Here is a 22,962-nt window from a genome sequence, read left to right as displayed (position 1 = left end):
GTTTTACGCCGCTATTAGCAATATTCCATCAGGGGACACCAGAAACGGGCTTCACACATTGTCCCCGTGTCGGAAATCGAACCTGGGTCTTCGGCTCTATGAGTGAACGCTTTAACCATTAGGCTACCCGACCGCCCCACAACAAAGATGATTCAGTATTCCAAATACACCACACCAGCATATTGTAGAAAACACAAAACCAATGGACAGGTTTTCAGATGTTGATGTCTTATCAAGAAAGAAAATGGCTTCTGTTGCTGTCATATAGTGTGTGTGAAGTTGACACTCCAATAACAAAGCTGTGAGTTCCCTTTGGTACATGATTTGCTCTCACAACTTGAGTAATATGGATACATTCCTATAGAACCATTCATCACCACACGCCTCTTTCCGTAACCTGCAAGAAGACTCGTACCCCTATCAATGAATGTCATGTGCGAAAATACGACAAACCAATCAGAATGCACGTATGATTACAAGTTCTTCGTCAAAGAATCCCTCGGAAATAATATTTGATTTTACATGTCTTGCATCTACAAATATACCCAAGGCACGGTTAAATGTGTTCAGTCATACTGTATAATTCCGCATGTCCAGATGTGCTTTAAATTGCATCTGAAATATGTATAATATATGGGGAAATATATGTTAACCATAACGTGACGAGGTGACAATTATTTTAGGTATGCCTGTTTGCGCTAAGACTGAACCCGGTCACAAAAATGGCCATGAGAGGGGCATGAGTCGCTATTCGGCTTGTCCTGGAATAACACGAGTTGGTCACGAATGGAACTTAGCATATTTTGAGCAAATATTTAGCAAACTAGGCATACATGGAACTCTCAGACAAGTTGAGTGTATAGAGCATTGGGCTTGTGAAAGGTTAAGGTTACCAGACCATATACAAACGATAGAAAACTCAAGTGTTGTAATCTTGTTTTGGTGGATGAGGCATTCTGCGTGTGCAATGGAAGAACCCATTGAACAGTGGACTCCGGTGGAGTGTGAAGCAGTGCACATGGAGTTCATGCTCTTCACGTATACATTAATGCACGTCAACTGGCTAAAGAGCAAACGTTAAACCTTTTTTTTCAACTGCCCAGTTTTTGTCAGGTCATGTGTTTAGATGAAAATAATAATTAATGAGGTGTGGTGTGAGTGTGTGTGTGTGAGAGAAAGAGAGATAGAGCGAGAGATGCTGTTTGTCTGCATAAGCACAAGGAATACCGGTAGGTGTCAACTGTCAAGCCAATATTTGAGTACCATGATCATAATTTACTGGACCATGCAACCAGTGGTTGATAGCATGAGCATCACTATGTTGTAAGGTCATACATTGTAACCATCTGATCCTCACTTTAGTGACAACCTATTCTGTCACACAATTCCTAAAGGTTCCCTAGGATATGGTTTCCCTACTTTTGTCACTCAACACTAGGAAATGTTTCAAAGAGATCATTGTAATCCTATTGTCAAACTTTTCAAATGGTGGGGGTACACTAAAAATGTAATTCACACATCATACCCTTGTGGGAATCAAAGCCAGGTCATCAGTGTGAAGCGTGAACATGTTAATTAAATCAACACACCCGCAACTATAGGGTTTTATTTTTGCAATATGGTGGCCTCTTTTAAGTTGGTTGGTTGGTTGGTTTGTTGTTTAACGCCGCACTCAGCAATATTCCAGCTATATGATGGCAGTCTGTAAATAATCCAGTCTGGACCAGACAATCCAGTGATTGATATCATGAGCATCAATCCACGCAATTGGGATACGATGACATGCATCAACCAAGTCAACGAGCCTGACCACCCGATCCCTTTAGTCGCCTATTAAGAATACAATGTCTATCCCTCCACCTCTGACTCACCTCAAATATGATGAAACTGTGAACAAAAAACATGAAACCCCAACATCCTTTTAATGACTTTATTGTACCAGTGATACAAGGCATCACTGAACAAATAATCAGCCTTGCAATAGAAACGTTACAACTATTCCAAGACCTTTCAACCAAGAAGAGTGTGAAATGTTGATTAAAAACGAAAGTAAACCTCTAAAATACTTCAAAAAGCACAGTATTGCAGAACACAATACATTAAAACCCTTGCAGACATTCCATCCCACACAAGAAAACAAAGGAATAATTTTGCATTTCAACTTAAAATAATGGTGCACTCACATGAGTTCTGTTGCTTTTCCACGAAGTTACTATTTACAGAATAATACCCTTCCTGACAAACATCTTAGCACCTTGCAGATGAGAATCACAGGGGACAATTTCTTCCGTTTCATTTGTTTGTCAAAAGCACACGATACATTCTGACAAAGTGGGAATAAAGTGGGCAGGACTACAATATACACTTTAAGTTAACCTTCAAAAATGACAATTAGTTACTTCTCGCAATTTCTACCCTGTATCTCAAAGAGTAACATCCAAATGTTAAAGACAGTGTTAGACAAAAACCCATCATCATAATGATAATTCAGTATTGAGGTGTAAATGTACACAACTAATAATTTATTCATTTTTTAAGTACAGGTAAGTGTCAAACGTAATTCTAGAAAAGATAATTTACAATCTGATTTACTTAAGTGGTAATATTGTTGTAAATGGCCAGTCACAAAAAAGACATATTTCCCACAATTTCACACACAATTCCTCTAGCCACACCAACTGCAGCACATGATTTGTGAAAATGTAAGAAAATAATCTCAAGACATAAGCTAGTAGATGAACAAGAAATGTTTCCTGTGATGTGTTCTCAGCAGCATGGCTACAGTCATTATTGCTCCATAATTGTGTATAAACGTGTCTCTACCCCGTAGGACTCCACAGAACACAGTCATGCTATCACAAACCTTGATTTCTCTAACAGGATGCAAGTCAATATGCATCCTGGACATAACTTTCAAGGAATGGAATCATGATCATTAGAGCTTTGATAAATATACTGAGATTGTACACAACCAAAAATACTCTGATACAGAGGGATTTCTCGTGTCAGTGATCTACAAATAGGTTTGGGCACGGATGCAAAAAGTTTTTCTTAAGAGTTTAAGGAATGGATTCATAAATCACTGATACAAGAAAATCAGGAATTTACAGTTAAGATATTTAAAACAAGCCATAACAGTTTCAATCAGCAAATAACCCCCATCATCTCCAAACATGACACCATCATTCATAGCTAGACAAATGGAATTTTGGCAATGCACTGGGAAAATAATGGCAATCAATTGGACTGTATTTAAAGCTAGTCTGCACAGTTACATCTATATTATGACTGAGTCCCAAGGAGTAACCACAGAATGTCCACTGTGTGGGATGTGAACATGGAACAACAGCTAACTGGATTCAGGGTGATGGTGATGGTGATGTTAGACATCCTTCCCCTCCATCACAGCGCCAACTTTCATCTTCATGGACATGAGAGCCTTCTCTCGCAGCTTCTTCTCTAGCTCCTCCAGCGACTCTCCCTCGCCGCTTTCTGAACCCTGCGCACAAAAAACAATGTCAAAGCGACATGTTCAGCCAAAGTGTTCTCAGGTTTGATATGTGTATAGTAGTTGTTTTTTCTCCATCTGAAAGATCAGTTAGTATCAGTTAGTATCAGTTGTAATTGAATGTTGGAAAATGCATAAAATAACCACTCTGAGACGTATTTAAATAACAAAAGACACCACCTCACTACTGCACTGATGTTTAAGGTGAGGTGAAATGGGGTTTAAGGTCATGTTCTTTCAATGTTTACATCGGAACTTGGACAAGCACATGGAACAGAGACAGGATGTCTGTGTGAAATAGCATGTTCAGTGGTCTAGTTCTCACCTCGGCAGCATCTTTGGCCTCCTTCTTATGCTTGTGTTTCTTATGTTTCTTGTGCTTTTTGTGCTTCTTGTCCTTCTTCTTTTTCTTCTTCTTGGCTGCCTGGTCACCCTCCGAGCTCTGCAACATAGCCATTGCTCTCTTTTGATATAGCTAAGATATCGCAACTCAAAACTGAAGTTAGGCAAGAACATAAAATAATAATCCATACACCATCCATATATTCCCTTTCTCATGGACAAAAAGCCTGATATTCTCTGATTCATGTGCCATGTATCACCCCTGGTTAAACCATACACATAATCACTTAAACTGCCATTAAATATGAGAGAGAGAGAGAGAGAGAGAGAGAGAGAGAGAGAGAGAGAGAGAGAGAGAGAGAGAGAGAGAGAGAGAGAGAGAGAGAGAGAGAGAGAGAGAGAGAGAGAGAGAGAGATATATGAGTGTGGCATAACAACAAACAAACAAACTATATTCTACATACATGGAACATGTTACCCTAACACCTTAAATCGCCTACAAAATGGGTATGGAATATTTCCATTACAATGTTAGCAGGACTCTGAATAGTATTTTCCAACTATCAAACAATAAATCTGTGAATGCTGCTCAATTCCATGCCCTATTCTCTCAATTCCGACAGGAAAAAATAACAGTGAGAACAATAAATACTGAATAATTGCAAATCTTTAGACGGGGATTTACACACACATAAACATGTCGGTTCAACACACCTCTGAACCACTCTGTGATGCTGCTGCTTTCTCCATCTTAGCCTTCTTCTTGGGCGTTTCCCCATTGGCCCGAGCTGGACTTGAACTAGGTTCCCTCCTCCGAGGAGCATCACCAGCCTCAGGCTTGTCCTTCTTGATAGTGATCACCCTCCTGAATGTGTCCTCACCTGCTGGGGCCTCCTCATCCGAGTCCACCCGTGGGGGTGTCTGTCCTGGAACTGGTGGTTCTGGGGAAAATGACGGAGGTCTCTTTGCCTTCCTTGCTCTTGGCTCTGGGCTACCAGACTTTCTCCTCGGAGGCCGATCATCCAACACTTTGTCTCCTCGTACCTTGGCTGGCTGTTTACGACTCTCTTTGGCTACTCTCTGTGGTGAAGGTGATGCTGAGGAGTTGCTGTCACGCCTTGTCCTTTTCTGTGATACCATAATCTGTCTTCGTGGTGGTGGACTGTCTGAGGTGTCCCTCTGTCTTCTCCGCGGAGATGATGTTGAATTTTGTCGGCGTCTGGGTGGAGGTGGTGGAGGTGATGGTGATGACTGTGATATCTGTCGTCTTCTCACCGGTGATTCCCTCGTATTGCGTCTCTGAACAGGAGATTTAGAAACAGGGGCTTTAATCTTTCTCTTGGGTGACGGGTCGGTCGATTCATCTCTATGTCTAGGTGCTGGTGATGAGGAACCCGATGATGAAGAAGATGGTGCCCTCTTTTTCGGTGCGGGTGAGGGTTTGCGCCTGCGTGCTGGAGGTGATGACTGTCTCTTCACAGGATGAGGTGACGAATCAGAGTCTGATGACGATGATGATGGTGGTCTTCTTCTTTGCATAACTCTCTGTCTGGCAGGTGAGGGAGACCGGGATATAGGGCGTCGTCTTGGAGATCCTCTCCTCATCTGTGGAGGGGGTGATGGGCTAGGTCGGCCTCGACGTAGGACGGGGGAAGATGAGCTACGTCTTCGTCTCATTGGAGGGGGTGATCGAGACCGTGAACGTGACTTAAACCTACTGTCATACCCTCCTGCTCTGCCCCTGGGACTGATCCTGTGTCTGGGTGGGCTTCTGAAAGAGACAACAATGTTGAGTTCAACTGTTCCTGTTCTTTCATAAAATAATATGCATGTTTCAGAGAGATGATACACAAGATGAAGCAGAAGTCATTATTTGTAGATCATGTGCACAATTCACTGTCATAATAATTGTGATCCAATCGACAGAGACAAATCACATTCAAGTGATGTCAATATTTCAATTTTCAATGACTGGATATGTTCCTTCTTTAAAAGCAAACTGAATTTTTAATCATCCAATGACATTCAAGCAGCTACCTCCTACAGTTTACAACATGTTTTACAAATCTTCATTCTAAAAATGTTTGGAGGGAGTCCCAGAACTGTTATAAAACCTTATTTAACAAAACATAGAGGCGCTCTTATCCGACATATTTTGGCTTGATCACATTGACCTACTTATTACTGATTCATTACATTCACATAGAAACTGTTCTCATGTATTCTTCAGTCATATGTACATTCTTATGAAGCATCTTGTCTGCTTATCCCTATTGTAGTGTACTGTGAATGGCATACTGTCTTGCAATGAATATGTTGTTTAGCCTAGCAAACTACATATGTAACTACAACCTACCTCCTTGGTGGTGAGCGGTATCTGGGAGGCGATGGTCTGTAATAGAAAACAATACAGTCAGAGTAACTATACATGTTATACAATACATACATATAAGATACAACATAAAACATATACAATACAAAAAACATACACTGTGAACACAGACACACGCACACAGACACACGCACGCATACACACGAACGCACGCACAGACAGACACTCAATTCTTATTAATTAGCAAATTAAAGGAGACTAATGCAAAGTGTCTACTAGGAAACAAGGAAACATGTTAAGGCAGAATGTGGAATCACATTGACACACATGTACTGTACATACGCCATACACATGTACTGTACATACACCATACACATGTACTGTACATACGCCATACACATGTACTGTACATACACCATACACATGTACTGTACATACACCATACACATGTACTGTACATACGCCATACACATGTACTGTACATACACCATACACATGTACTGTACATACACCATACACATGTACTGTACATACACCATGCCTAGCTGATACTCAGTATTTGTAGAGACGAAAGACCCAGTCTAACAACCAGCTACCTACCTCTATCAGATTCAGTCGCTATCACTTCCAGTAACTAGAGTTCTCGCCCTTAGACTGTAAACACCTGCCGCTAACATTCCTCCCCTCTCAAACCATCAGTATATCAGTTTAGGACAAAGTCTATATGAACAGCAACTGTTTGCAAATCTATTTGAACTGCTCAACTTCTATATAACCCCGATACAGGTAAATCAAATTAATGTTCCTAATCATGTTGCCTAGCTCGAGTCTGTCTGCATCTCACTGTTTACATTTGTTCCGGATACTAGAGTTGTCTCATTTAGACCTGCTGCCAAAGCAGTCACAACTTCCTACCAACACTACAGAAACACTGGTAACACACACATACTAGGACATAGAAACACACATCCGTGACATAGAAACACACACATACAATGACATAGGACCACACACATACTATTACATAGGAGTGAGGGAGTTGGGTTTAACGCCGCTTTTAACAGTATTCCAGTTATATCACGGCGTGTCAGCTTGATGTGGGAGGAAAGCCCGAAGTGATGCAGGTCTCAGACGTTTACCACTTAGGTGAAACCCACGCGCATAGGAACACACACATACGACATAGGAACACACACATACTATGACATAGGCACACACACATACAATGACATAGGAACACACACATACTATGACAGGAACACACAGATTGAGGAATTAATACATATTTGCAAGTACATGTACAAATAAAAAATAACATCAAAATATAAAGGCAATTCTAAATGGGAAATTCAAGTGACAGAAAGGCTGCCAAAACAAGAAGCAGTGCAAGATCAAGTGCTTCTACGCATACTTTGGGGGACACCTACTCCATGAAGCCCTCAACAGTTCGATAAGGGTTTGTGGGCTTGTTATTTTCAAAGCCATTCAGTCAGAACAGACAAAATCAAGGAAACGAAAACTCCAAAAGCACAAACTAGTTAAATATTTGTAGAAAGCATTCCCATCCTCTCACACCTACACTACAGAGGCACTACTCCATCTCTCTGGCCTAAACATGTTCAGTTCTCAGCTCCATGTTCTCACAAGGTGGGGCGCCAGGTTTCCAGTGAGTACATCAGACAGATGAGGTGTGTGTAGCATCAGGGATGCAACTTGCCCTTTGTCTGAGTCAGCATGGTCAGTTCATCTAATGTTAAAGGATCAGCAGAATTTCAAGCATTCTAGGGGGTGTCCTTACGGTATCATTTTTCAAGCTAGTACAGGCTTCAGGGAAAGTTGCATCCACGGTATGATGGTGAGTGAGTGAATGAGGGAGATACAGCGTAGATGCCTTAATGTGTGTAGCAATAGTGCAATAATATCATGGCAGGGGGAACCAAGAATGGGTGTGACAGATGTCAAGGACACCAGTGACGCTCATATACACACCCTGTAGGATTAATGCACAGTGCATGCACTTCAACATCACACATTGTCATCAGTCACAACCATCCATTCAAATGGTATGAAAAGTAAATAAAAGAAAACTGTAATTCTTCTACTGGTACTGAATATTAGCTATATACAACCACTGTGCCAAGATTGCTATATATTGTAAGCTCAATGTGGATCAAGTTTTCTGAGACAATATGTAGCCAACATTAGCACAGCTTGATATCAAATATCACCTTCTGAAGTGAGGAGGTGGAGGTCTGAAATATAAAGGGTGCCATAATTAGAGATGGCTGATCAGGTCTCAGTAATAGTGTCATCTCATTATTAGTGCTGGAGTGACTGATCAAATAATTTGTCAGTAATTCCCTCCCAGTCATCCAAACAAAATAAGTAGAATTGGAACATACAGGATGTAATCATATAATGACAATAATTTGACAGCAACAGCTGCTACTAATATTTTCTTTGATGCATATATCATTTCCGGGGAGAACTAAAACGACTACCATCAATTAATGATCAATGTGACAGCTACTAATATTCACTATGATAACCAACACTACTAAGGGACCAATCAATTCATCTTTGGGACACTCTTTTCATGACAAGGATCAACATAACTAACTGTTCTCATCAACAAATCATTAAGAATCCCCAACTTTATCTGCCAATTTGCTGACATTATCAAAATGTGGAGCAAATGATTATATTACAAGCAGATTCTCTACTTATTATGTTGTTTTGTGTGATAGACATATAACAATTTCAATGTGAGGAGGCCAAATCAACTGCTTTCCAGTTTCAAAATGGTGGTATGTCCAAATCAGCAGAAAACAATTACTCACATACATCCAAGACAAAAATGGGGTGTGTGATACTGGCTGATGATTAATCTGATTTGGTCCACACACACTTACAATAAGGTTTTACCTATTTATCAATATTCAGCAGAGGTCAAACCTGACATTGGCTCCACACATTATGTCCACGTGGGGAATTGAACAAGGGCTTATTGGCCTGAAGACCTAACACTTTAACCACTCTGCCACCTCAGTAGGACGGAAAGTCTACAAGGCTGAACAATGTGACTTCAAAAACTGATATTTCACTTGAACACAAATAAATAGATGTGTATTCTAAAACACATTCAAATCTTGCAGATTAATGAAAAAGAAATCTTTTTATGATCCCATGTAACATACTCCCTATCAACATTAGAAGAAACTTCTTTTTACCTTCGTCTCAATACAGGCGACATCCTGTTTCTGCCTCCAAATCTCCGTGGTGATGGTGATCGTCTGAAGGGAGGGGAACGCCGCCGAGCTCTTGGGGAGTTGGATCTTCTCACATTCCGCTTCTGTCTCCCTTTATCTGAGAATATGGATTGGCCAGGGTTAGAACAAGTACACCTTAGATATTTAACTTCCGATACATAACACATTTGACATCAAAGACCTAAGGAGAAAATCAATCTTAGCCTTGGAAGATTGCTATTTCACAACAGGGCAGGGTATCTTGTAAATAAATGCATGAACACCTTTGATTCATACCACCTAGACACAACCAATCAGGTCACACCTGGGAACCAACTGATCATTATCTAAGTCAGCCTTTATGACAAGCTTCATTTTCCCGATTACAAACGTTGATACTACTTATTTCCTTTAAATGACATACTCATTAATCCGACTAATCAATTGCAACCAACCATGTCGGATAAGGGAACTTGACTGTAAAGTATTTGGGCGAGTTCCTTGAAAAGTTTGACCCACTTTGAAACATTTGTCTTAGTTAAAAAAAATTGATTTCAGCACATGTTCAACAGGTGATGGCAGTGGCCAAAGCATTTTATCATGTTTTCAGAACACAGACATTGATTTTGTAAAACATTCTCTATTTCAACTATCGATATGTGCTGTAGTCCATATATATTTTAGCACAGAAAAGTAGTCATGAATGGCAGGTGTGGAAACTAGACTTTGATATGGGCTGGTGGACAAGCTTGCCTCAGGAATATGAACAACTGTGCATAATCTAATGTGAATTTCCCACGGTGAGATAATCAATACAAGTACATAATTCTACACACACTTTCTGAGAAACTTTCTAATTTGAAATGTTATTACAGACTAGATGAAAAAAGTGGTTACCTCTTTCATCCTCTGATGATGAAGATGAAGAGTCGGAGTCAGAGTTCTCTTCTGTGTCATGTTTGCGGTAGTGGCGGCGCTGTTGTACGCCCACCTTCCCACCAGAATCATTGCCATCGTCGTCACTGCCCTGAACAAGAGATTCAACTTGTGCACATGCAATGCAAAGCATACCATGAGACCGCATCATGCAATTTAATCAATCTTCTCAATTTCTAAACATATCAGTGTCCAATACTAGCGATTACATTCGTTATTGGCTTTGATTCACGATGTCACTTGTTGACAGCTTCCAGACATTATCATGAAAGTTTCATTTCATTACCACACTGTTAAATACCCTGAACATAAACTAGCTCCTGCTGTATCTTTTAGGTTTACGACTTTACCCGAGACAATTACTCATTACCAGCTGCTTGAAAAACAAAACAAATCAGTCCAGGAATTCTTTAAAGTATTCAAAAGTCTTCTTCAGAGACAGCTTCTTCGACTAGCCATCATGGCTTGTGGCCACCTAGATACTCATTAGTCCTTTGAAACCTTTGGTAGCCTTGGAATAAAAGGCTAGCTTTATTGGGATCTACATGGTCTAAAGACAATTTGTAAATGTTGGCCAAAAAATTACAAAGTTGACATATCAAGGTGTATTTGAGGAATGCAGTATCACCTTTCCTGCCTTAGACTTCTGCTTGGACCTGGTTCGTGAGTCTGAGCTTCCTGAGCTGTCAGAGTCTGAGCTGTCAGAGGGGCTGCGCCTAGTTCATGGAATACATGCAGTTTTAATATCAAGTTTACATCATTTCTCAAAAGAACTACATGTCTAAATGAGCCAATATTCACTTCAATATAGTTGAGTGGGAGGAAGTTAATGTTGTTCAATGACCTTGTCAAACTGAGCCATACAATGATGGCTTGTGAAGTGAGTAGGCCTGGACAAGATTAACAAGTAGTAATCCAAAGGTAAACCAAAATTAGAGGCTTTTTCAACAAACCAGTTTTTAGGCTGAACAATGTTTAAAGAGTAGCTTAATATGAATCAAATAACTGTTTACAAAGGACATAAGATATTATCATATCCTATGAAAACAGATTGCAAAGCCACCAGTTTCTTAAGAGATTGCAAATAGTTCAATCTTTGTGACCTGTTCCAGAAATATTCAGGGCATTCCTTCTATTTGAGATGCTTTTGTTAAATCAAATGCAAAATTCATTTCAAGGCATTTTCACATTTAAAGCATGATAAAGACAAGATCCCAACCCGAGTCTGTCTTTGTATTTACATTTGCATAAGGACGGACACAAAATTAACAAGGTCACAGGTGAAACCTGATTTTTCCTTGACAACAAACTAAGAACCAGCCTTACTGGTTACTTAAGCTATCGGACTGTCAGCTTATTGTCCGTTTTTAAAAAAAAGCAATCAGGTACTAGAGAGATAGTCTCTTCATTGAGTTGGGCTTAACATGGTTTTGAACAGTATTATAGTTATATCACGGCTTGTCGGAGGAAAGCCTGAAGTGATAGACGTCTCAGACATGAAGCACTTTCAGGAAACCAACAAGCAGAGGCATGAGGCTGACAAACCTAGAAAAATAATCTGGGCCAACCGGGATTCAAACCCATGATCATAGATTTTTTATGTGCCCAAGGGATGCAACTGTGAATAGTGAACTTGTGGCACCTCAAACAACTGGGCCATCTGTGCTCCCTGCTACTTTCTTTAATCTCCACAGGAATACATGCTTGAGACACAGCTAATGACCACAAACAGTTTGTTGTATACCTTCTCCTTGGGGCCTGCCTCTTGGTGACGGGACTCTTGGACCTCCGATGACGAGGAGAGCGATCCCTTCTCCGGGGAGAACCGTGTCTATGTCGAGATCGGGACCTAGATCTGGATCGCCTTCGACGAGGGGAGCGCCTGGGGGAACGTCGGGGAGATCGTCGAGGTGAATAGCGCCGAGGTGAGCGCCTTCTACGAGGAGAACGCGATCTATCACAAGAAAAAGGAAACATAAGGCAAGAGGACTAACCAAAGGTCCAAAGGCTTGCATAATCATCATAAACACAAATGACACATCACAAATCCGCAAACAATGAACCTATACCTGGATCTACTCCTCTTCCTTTTCCTTTCTGGTGTTCTACTGCGATGTCTCTTCTTTCTATCAGGGCTGCGAGATTTTGACCGAGATTTGTCACGACTCTTTTTGTCCGTCTTAGTGCTAGGTGATGCTGCCTTTTCAGGTTGATTTTCTTTGTTGTCATCCCTAAAGAAACCATTTCAATACACACAGACAGTAATAAACTGGAAACCTAAGTATCATGCTGAGGTTTGGTGACTTATGGACAGAATGTAAACACAGGACATAGCTTTTAGATTCTAAGAATAGTGTAGCAAAGTTTTTCAACACTGCTTTGAAAAAGGCGCATGTATTTCAATCATATTGCAGTGTGCAGGGGGAAAGTCTCAAGTTTTGCACTTAACTGATGCCAACTAACATGGTCTAGTGCTGAAAGATCAAGGGTCATAAAAAGGGCGAGTATTTACAAACCCGTGATCCTCAGATCCTAGCAGGTAAGGGACATAACTCCACATACCAAACTGCAAAGACCACTCAGCCACCAATGCACAATCCACTTATCCTGTTTGAGATGACAGAACAGTAGTGTTTCACAAAAGAGTTTGAGAGTGAAAGTTCAGTTTAGTGCCTCCTTGTAAACTACATCCCAGTATGACAGCTTATACATAGTCAAAGGAAACCTCAAACATTTGTATGTATAAATATGTGTATCACAAGACAGATCAATGATTATAACCACGGACACTTTAGACCAATGACAAACAGATCCTGGTACAGGTCAGGGATGCAGTGAATTGCAGTGAAATAAAGGAAGTACAGAATGGATTCTCTGTTTAATCTTTTTTTTCATCATTCCTTATGGGCAGCATAATACACTCACTTCTTCTCTTCATCTTTCTTTACAGTGGTTCCATTTTCAGTTTTGACATCAGTTTTACTGCTGTCAGGATCCTCTTTCTTTGGTGATGGAGATCGTTTTGAGGAGGGAGATTCTTTTCTTGGTGTCTCTGACCTTGATTTATGTTTCCTGTCTGAAGGTGACCGTGACCTCCGCTTCTTTTCAGGTGATCTAGATTTACGTTTCCTGTCACTGGGCGTTCTGGACTTGGATCGTGTTCGTCTGGAAGAAAAAAAACAAAAAAACATAATACATCTATGGCGGTAACCTTCACCACATTCATGAACTCATGATTACCTATTCAGTCCTAACTAATGAAACTTACATTGAATGCATCATTGCATAAATCTTCTGACAGTCCTGTCTTCAAAGTCAATTACCCCAATCTTGTCAATGTATATTATTTCCAGTAGATCTTAGTGTTAAGTTATGGACTTTTATTTTTATTTTATAATTTTACAAAATTGAAAGACATTTACTGGACCCAGGATTCAGACTAGTGGCTGAAGCCTCATTCTGCTACGTCAGACATATCACAATTCCACATACTCTCTTTGGCAACAACATTCTTCCTATTCCCCTGAATAACACTCAAACAATAGGACAATGCCAATCCCTATATTTGGACATGCTCCCATCAAAGAGTTTTTTGTTTAGTGTTACTAAGGTCCCCAATAATCAAGCCACATCATGGTGGCCTGTATCTTGCCCCGATAAACCAGTGGTTCTTATTATCAGCAATGTCCCATGCCATATGGAGCACACGCAATCAACCAAGTAGCTGAGTCAATCCACCTGCTCCAAGAAACTGGGACATATTTTAACCTGGGTCTCCACACAGCCTACCAAGTGCATGAACCCTGTAGTCACAAGTATTTCAGATGTTTCAAACCTTGAATAATGGACAGACGCTGTGATTAACCAGTGGTTGATAACATGAGAAACAATCCACATTTTCAGGGTTACAATAACAGCATTATCACTATCCTCTGCCATGGGTCACATTAAAATTAAGTTTGTTCATACAGTACTGAATCCAAACTCGTTTCCAGAGACACCTGTCTCCGTTACAGATAAGTCCAACTTGTTTCCATGGAAAGAGGGGAAAATCAAATTTTGAAAAATTCCTTAATAGCAAAAGGTACCACTTCAGCCCTTGGTGAATACATGTACCAGGTTTGGATGTAAAGTATCACAGTTTTCATGTTGTTCTCCAGAACCCAACCGCTTAAGACTAAGACTGAATTGCTTCCATGGAAATCGAGAAAAATAAAAATGCCAAACATGCTCAAATAGCAAAAGGCACCACTTTAGGATCTGTTTGATATATCTGCCAATTCTTGTTGAAAAATATTGAATGTTTTTATAGTTATGCTCCAGAAGTGAAGTGAAATGACTGACTGACTGACTGACTGACTGACTGACTGACTGACTGACTGACTGACTGACTGACTGACTGACTGACTGACTGACTGACTGACTGACTGACTGACTGACAGACAGACAGCCGAGACATCGACTATATCCCCTCGCATTATATGCCATTATATGAATTTAAGATACCAATTTTCAAACTCAATTAAAATCATGACCAGTAATATCAGTGTGTAAATTTCATTTCTCTAACTTCCAATAGTTTTTGAGAAAATGTGTCCCCTTTGGGAAGTGGACAGATAAACTGTGTTCCAATATCCCCACTGCCCCACAGCATGGCAGAGGATAATAATGGTGGTCATGCATCCTCCTTTGGTAGACTATCATGCATCATGACAGATCCTCACTGGCCTGAATGCCCATGGGGAATCTTCTTGCTTTCAGACTAGCCTTGCTTGACCTACCTGCTGTCTCTGTCCTTCTTTTCACTCTTCTCTCTCTCCTTGGCCAGGGCCTCCTTGATCTGCTCCTCATGCTTCTTCAGACTTGTCTGGATTCGCTCCTGCTCAGCCTGAGGTAACAACACAATAACCATCAACAGTAAAGTCTATATTTGGTTAGTCACTTAACAGTGACAGAAGGAACTTTGAACAGTAAGTTGATACACACTGCTCTAAGCTCCTATCAGTCAATGGGAACAAAAGATGTCATTGCTTTGTGTCTTAATAATATGTTGCCATATGCATATCCAACAAGTGGAATAAAGTAAAGGACAAATTGACAAAATGTTATATCCACTTTGTAAAAACATTCACCCTGGTTTTGAGAGCCAGTGAGTTGGCCTAACTGTATTACAGTTTTATCATGGCTTGTTAGTATGGGAGGAAAGCAAGAGTTTAGCACCTTTGTACTGACAGACCAAAGATCAGAAGGGATTCAAGACCATGAACTGAACACCATAGCAGCTCGGGCTCTTACTTTCCACAGCTATCTGTGGCAAAGACAACTGAGCCTTCATTCACAATCCAATGAGACACGAGACAACTTACACACAGGGACAGCATTAATATGTCAACGTGAGACACAATGTAATATACACACAGAGGCAGCATTAATATGTCAACATGAGACACAAGGCAACTTACACACAGAGGCAGCATTAACATGTCAACATGAGACACAAGACATCTGATACACAAGGACAGCATTAACATGTCAACATGAGACACAAGGCAACTTACACACAGAGACAGCATTAACATGTCAACATGAGACACAAGGCAACTTACACACAGAGTCAGCATTAACATGTCAACATGAGACACAAGGCAACTGATACACAAGGACAGCATTAACATGTCAACATGAGACACAAGGCAACTGATACACAAGGACAGCATTAACATGTCAACATGAGACACAAGGCAACTGATACACAAGGACAGCATTAACATGTCAACATGAGACACAAGGCAACTTACACACAGAGGCAGCACTAACATGTCAACATGAGAACATACACACAGAGGCAGCATTAACATGTCAACTTGAGAAACAAGACAACTGATACACAAGGACAGCATTAACATGTCAACATGAGACACAAGGCAACTTACACACAGAGGCAGCACTACCATGTCAACATGAGACATGAGAACATACACACAGAGGCAGCATTAACATGTCAACATGAGACATGAGAACATACACACAGAGGCAGCATTAACATGTCAACATGAGACATGAGAACATACACACAAGAGGCAGCATTAACATGTCAACATGAGACACAAGGCAACTTACACACAGAGGCAGCATTAACATGTCAACATGAGACACAAGGCAACTTACACACAGAGGCAGCACTAACATGTCAACATGAGACATGAGAACATACACACAGAGGCAGCATTAACATGTCAACTTGAGAAACAAGACAACTGATACACAAGGACAGCATTAACATGTCAACATGAGACACAAGGCAACTTACACACAGAGGCAGCACTAACATGTCAATATGAGACATGAGAACATACACACAGAGGCAGCATTAACATGTCAATATGAGACATGAGAACATACACACAGAGGCAGCATTAACATGTCAATATGAGACATGAGAACATACACACAGAGGCAGCATTAACATGTCAACATGAGACATGAGAACATACACACAAGAGGCAGCATTAACATGTCAACATGAGACATGAGAACATACACACAAGAGGCAGCATTAACATGTCAACATGAGACATGAGAACATACACACAAGAGGCAGCATTAACATGTCAACATGAGAACATACACACAGAGGCAGCATTAACATGTCAACATGAGACATGAGAACATACACACAAGAGGCAGCATTAACATGTCAACATGAGACATAAGAACATACACACAGAGGCAGCATTAACATGTCAACATGAGACATGAGAACATACACACAGAGGCAGCATTAACATGTCAACATGAGACATGAGAACATACACACAAGAGGCAGCATTAACATGTCAACATGAGACATGAGAACATACACACAGAGGCAGCATTAACATGTCAACATCAGACACAAGACAACTGATACACAAGGACAGCATTAACATGTCAACATGAGACACAAGGCAACTTACACACAGAGGCAGCATTAACATGTCAACATGAGACATGAGAACATACACACAGAGGCAGCATTACCTGTCTTCTCTTGATTTCTTCTTTCTTTTGTTCAAGGAATGCAGTGGGAATGCCACCAACATTCTCTTGTGCGCTACAGAGCAGGTCCCAAAGTTCTGACATGAAGATGCGAGCATTCTTGGGGTTGAGGAAGCCAGTGAGGTTAATCTGCATCTCCCTAGGGTCTGGCATCTGCAGATACATGGTGGGAAGAACACTTGCATAAATAACTGTCCAGCCATTACCCTACCTCCAGCATACAGGGATGTGTTGTGTACTGACACTACGTAAGCAATAGGTATTGTGTATGCCAGAGTTAAATGCTTATATCTAAAACCCATACTCATTCCTGGGAAGAATGTGGCTACATGGTTTCTTTTATAAACCTTCTGAAAAACTTTACCTCTGTATATCATGCAAATAAAACACATTAAACGATTACATAGTGAAGGTTATATTCCAGTATTTTGTACATCCCAACTACCACTACAATCAAACATGTTGAAATAACAGTACTCCTACTTGCATGACCACTCAGTCATCATGGAAACAGTTCATTATCTGAGGAAATATTTGAAGTTAAAGACCACAATGGAACTTTATGCTAATTATTTTGCCAACATCATCTGTTCTACCAGAACCTTATTTAACCAAAACTATGTCAAACATCTTGACAGTCGCAGTAGATGAATAAGGTTCTAGTATTTTACATCCTTAAGACAACAAATTTCTTATTCTACTATCAGATTTCAAAAAATTTTGGTCCTAAATGAGATGGGTTTGAGATACTGTCCACCTTGCTAAGAGAGATTTCTTTGCTTCCTAGATCATATAGATTATAAATTTATTGTCATGCATTACTAACAAGCAACCACACAACATCTTCCACTTTCCAAACGATGGTATTGTGACACTATTGGCTTTCCCAGTACAATACTTGACAATGTTAAATTTTAAGTTGGCTGTCAACAGTAGCAGATCCGAATGTGCTGATCCGCGCTCCAAGATGGCTGCCTAGAAGAAATCAACATGAAAACAGTTCTTACATGCCTGAATAAATACTCATGGAATACAATTTATTTTGAAATTGGATTTACTGAGGACATGTTACATGATATTTACGATAAGCTGAGATTTGAACATATTTGTCAAACTTCCATGAATTCAGATGACTTTGTAAACTTGACTACCTTCCAATGTGTATAGGGAAGCTCAAAGGCAAGGGATTACAGAGACAAACATGTGTACATGTAGAAAGACTTTTGAAAACTTTGACAGAAATAAAATACAAACCCTGTTGTGCAAGAGCCACCTTTGCGATGGAGCATCATCGCGAGGATCAAGGGTATTTTGGTTGGTCCTGATAACTATGTAAAGCTATGGAATAACTGTACCCTGCAAGATCATCTCTTGGCTTGTCACTGATAGCTCGCAGACGAGAAATTATGATCTTCTCTAATAGCGGAAGGAAACAGTCAAGAGTAAGTAAATCGCACAACTCTTTCGTCTACACAACTAAGCACAACAACACATACATTTTGTACAACTGTTTTTTTGTTTAGCTTGGATAAAATAATAAAATACAATCTATTCACAAGTTCAAAACTGTTGGAAATTTGACAAAGAAATGTGGAAAGCGTCACTAGGCATTGTGTGCCCTGATTATGATAACTATATGGGTTGTGGTTAGATATGAATTATCACTGATTTAAGTCTGATCACATATATTCATGTTCAAAGTATTCCTAGACAAAGAAGAAAATGCTCATGCAGTAAATAGCATGTTGGATGGGATGAAAATTACCATAACAAAAACACCTCTCACCCTTTCTTCTAACTGATTATATACAAATTCAACGATAACGTCATCTTCTAGGCCTAGAAGCTCGGTGATTCGTTTAGCTATCCATGGCTTCAGTGTGTCCACATTCACCTTCGTCATGTCCACCTATAGAATGAAAGTTGAACCAAATGTTAGTAATGTTAGTAGTTATACATTTACAAACACAAGGAACATGTAAATACCAACATGGCCGTAAAGACAAAAGGAGACATTAATTGTTAAATGCAATGACACAATGAATCAAAATGGAAAAAGAGATTTGCCTCATTTTCCAATTGCAGTAACAAGCCTCATATCAACTGATATAATTCGTCATTTTTCTTTATGATCCAAGAAGCTGTATGTAATCATGAAACTTAATCATATGTTCAACATTAATCTCCTTTCTTTATTTCGTTACTCACCTTTTTCTCCAAAGATTCTGCAAATTTCATGGATTTCATCAATTTTTTCTTTTTGTCTGCAAAACGGTTGTCCTGCTCGGCACTGGTGCCCTGAAATATATTAAAACAAATGATTAAATAGAAAACTAGGTCATGTAATTCTCAACCAGTCAGCCAACTTACTAAATACAAAGAAATGTTACCAGTGTTGGGTTTCAGACTTGAGGCTGGAGTAGATGTTTCAAGATTAGTATCTAGTATGTAATAACCAAGAAAATTATGGGTAACTTAACAAAATATTTTCAGCATTAGATAAGTGGTTTTTTTAAATCAACCATGTTATTGTTAAGCACTCAATATGTATCAGCAATATCTGTGTGTGAGTATCAGCAAGCCAAATGAAGATTTCATCATGGGTATAAGTAAGCAAATGAATAAATATACTTGATTACAGTTGTCTACAGTTCAGCCAATATTTTTTTTAATCAATCAAGAAAATGATGTAAATGGGAAAATGAATTTATTTTGTAAAAGAGCCTGTTTGTACGGGTTGACTATAACCTATAGAAAATTAAGCTCTAAATGGTCCTTGTGATATTTGACAGTGTGGCCTTTAACGACCTTCATCGCTATATAATTTCCAACAATATCCAACGGTGCTTGAAAGCAGAAGACATATGGACATACTGCAGAGAGTTAATCCAATTAACCAAAACTTATCACAGGTCCAATCACAAATAGTTAGTGCTTGTTTACTTAGTGATCACCACCCTATTGATTATGTTCATGTGCATGCACATGCAAGGTTGTAACTGTTCCAGCAAAATTTAATAAAAATGAATTTAGAGGAGGTTAGAAAGATACCCCTAACTCACAACTGACCATATGGTCGTAAATGGTACTTAACCCTAAGGAATGTTTGATTGGCATGGGCCAGGTACCATACAAGGACCATGAAGGAGTGTTTAATGATCATTCTACCATGAATTTGGAATTTACCCGATTCTGAATGGTCAATCAGAGGCTATTAAATCACAATAAACCCCCTCTGATTGAAACAGCTGGTTTGACGGCCACATCACCGCGTAAGCTAATAATCATAGAATAGTGCTATTTTCAGTCATTGTCGGTAGGCATATTTAAATAACTATATCTACAATTACAGGTTACAAAATGCACAGATGCGGTTACTACAATATTCAAAGGATGTGTGGCAATACATTTCGTGCAGAAAAACACGACAAACCAACAAAGGGAATGTATTTACGTTTTAGAGACAACAGAGAGCTTGAAATGTTGGTGCTTTTCCATATACGACTGTGACGCCATATCTATTGCGTCACAATGAGCGATATGACGTCATAATGGTGACGTGCGATGTAGAGCGAAAGCCTTGCAAAGCTTGCTTTGTTTTCTTTAGGAATGCCCACCTCATGTTAGCTAACCAAGTTGCCTTGCTTATATGCTTTCAACGCCTGTCATATGTTCGAGTGAAGTATTACGGTGTAAACAAACTGCATTAGTATATTCAGCACCATATTTAGTTCGTTGATTCCGTAATTCAGATCGATAACCCACTCAAAACACTGAACTCAACCCATGCCGCTTCACTCAGTATATTTGCTGACACCGAAGAGTTCGCGTTTTATTTAGTCATGGTAGAATGGAGATAAACATACTGTGTTTTCAATGTAGAGCTAGGTTACCTGTAGATTTAACCACGCTAAATTTAACATTTGAAAGCTTACGCTGCCTTTTCGGTTCCAAATTCAATTTAGCAGGGTTAAGTCTACAGGTAACCTAGCTTTACATTGAAAACACAGTATGTTTATCTCCCAATTAACAGGTCTACCAAAGAAAAAAACTAATGTGTGTTCAAACACAAAAATGTGTATGCTCTAAATGTGTATGCTATTTGTCTATTTTGCAAACTAAAATATAGACTATTCAGAAAACAATGAGTAAGCAGCAGCGGGATTGCACTCGTCATAATCTGAACCAATTGTTGTTGAATCGTCCTCAACCCAGCGAACGGTTTTACCTAGTGTGCAAAATCTACTCATATTTCTGCCAGTTGATATTTTAGTGTGTAAAATAGACATATAGCATCCACATTTCTATGTTTTTCTGTATTCAGGTGTCTGTATTGCTATACCTATCAGGATATATTGGGGAGTTATAATATTTGACAATGATTTACACTGAAATTCCATGCAGACCCTATTTTCCACATCCTATTTTAAAAGTAAATATTACGATGTCAAGTCTGCATGGTCAGTCGCTATATCCGTGAAAAAAAAAATCACTCCTGCAAATGCACCAAATGTCAATCATTTGTGAGTTAATTTCTGTGGAGTATTGAGGTTAAACGATACAAATAAAGAAATTAGTCATATATCTTTTACCCAACATACTAGAGCGCAGAAAACAAATTGCAATGTACATCATTTTAGAAGTTAATTGCAGCATGTCTATAACACTGTGCAGTCCTAGTTATCGTATGGCATTTTGCAGCTGGTTTTAGTGGTCCAAATAGAATTATAATGGATTCGGGCTTTGGACTTGTGGCTTATGTCGCAGTGACATTAGTTCTTTAGGAGGCTTGATAAAGGGGATTCAGGGAATAAGGGTAGCGATGGGATAATCTACTCTAAAACAACTAATCCTATCTTTAGGATCAAAGAGGTACATGAGATCAGTTATCGAGAGCTACATCCGCAAAAGGAGACAATTAGCTCTTTCAGCAGCACCCAGCCAACTGTGGACCTGCTTAGTCTTTTACACCAATGTGTGATTGCATTTGTATTTGAAAATTGTTTTTAGTTTTTACATTCTTCAGCAATTACAGAACCTGTGAATGATACAAAATTGCTACATTAACCTACATATCAAATGTGCAAATGACCTTAATAAGCAAGCAAGCATACAGTTCCCGTGAAACTCTTTGGTAACATCAAGTATCTGCAATTCTCCAACGAGATTGGTCAAATCACAGCAATTACTGAATACTCTTGGCTAAAGGGAGATGGAGGTCGTCATCATTACGTGTTCACCCCGAACAGAAAGCTAAAACTGCAACATTCCGGAATCCTCGCCTGCATATGGGACACATTTACTGTTCCAAATGCGCAAATCAACAAAAATGGACCCAACTTGTCCCAAATATTTACTCTATGATGATAAAAAGGACACGATTGAAGTAATTTTATTGTGATTTACTCAGCTGCATTCTAAATAACGCTTATTTTCTACCTTGAAAAACCCTGCATCCGACATGGTGGCTTCTACTTCTCGCAAGTTATCGGACAGCACGTGAGCGGAAAAGGAAATAGGTGTCCGGAAACGGAAGCGGGAAATTCAAAATGGCGAAG

General features: G+C 39.6%; 1 protein-coding gene across 6 annotated transcripts; it reads right to left on the bottom strand.

Moving 5' to 3' along the window:
• Window positions 1–1,916: 1,916 nt before the first annotated feature.
• LOC139475956 (serine/arginine repetitive matrix protein 1-like) lies at window positions 1,917–22,897 on the bottom strand. Of its 6 annotated transcripts, XM_071259166.1 has the most exons (16): window positions 22,844–22,897; window positions 19,613–19,702; window positions 19,191–19,313; window positions 17,387–17,557; window positions 15,148–15,254; window positions 13,292–13,531; window positions 12,436–12,597; window positions 12,111–12,320; window positions 10,995–11,082; window positions 10,328–10,457; window positions 9,413–9,548; window positions 8,411–8,434; window positions 6,207–6,242; window positions 4,565–5,621; window positions 3,834–3,950; window positions 1,917–3,499 (listed from the first exon to the last, which is right to left on the bottom strand). In XM_071259166.1, the coding sequence occupies exons 1-16, from the start codon at window positions 22,865–22,867 to the stop codon at window positions 3,383–3,385; spliced, it is 2,832 nt and encodes a 943-aa protein (XP_071115267.1). In that variant the 5' UTR covers window positions 22,868–22,897; the 3' UTR covers window positions 1,917–3,382. The 6 variants fall into 6 exon arrangements, with proteins under 6 accessions (XP_071115267.1, XP_071115268.1, XP_071115269.1 ...); XM_071259167.1 differs by lacking the exon at window positions 8,411–8,434; XM_071259168.1 differs by lacking the exon at window positions 12,436–12,597.
• Window positions 22,898–22,962: the final 65 nt, after the last annotated feature.

The sequence above is a fragment of the Haliotis cracherodii genome, unplaced genomic scaffold, assembly GCF_022045235.1.
Source record: "Haliotis cracherodii isolate W230 unplaced genomic scaffold, xgHalCrac1.p SCAF_3, whole genome shotgun sequence".
Classification (NCBI taxonomy): Eukaryota; Metazoa; Mollusca; class Gastropoda; order Lepetellida; family Haliotidae; genus Haliotis; species Haliotis cracherodii.
The sequence above is the reverse complement of the archived record's forward strand: the minus strand, read 5'-3'. Positions and strand labels throughout refer to the sequence as shown.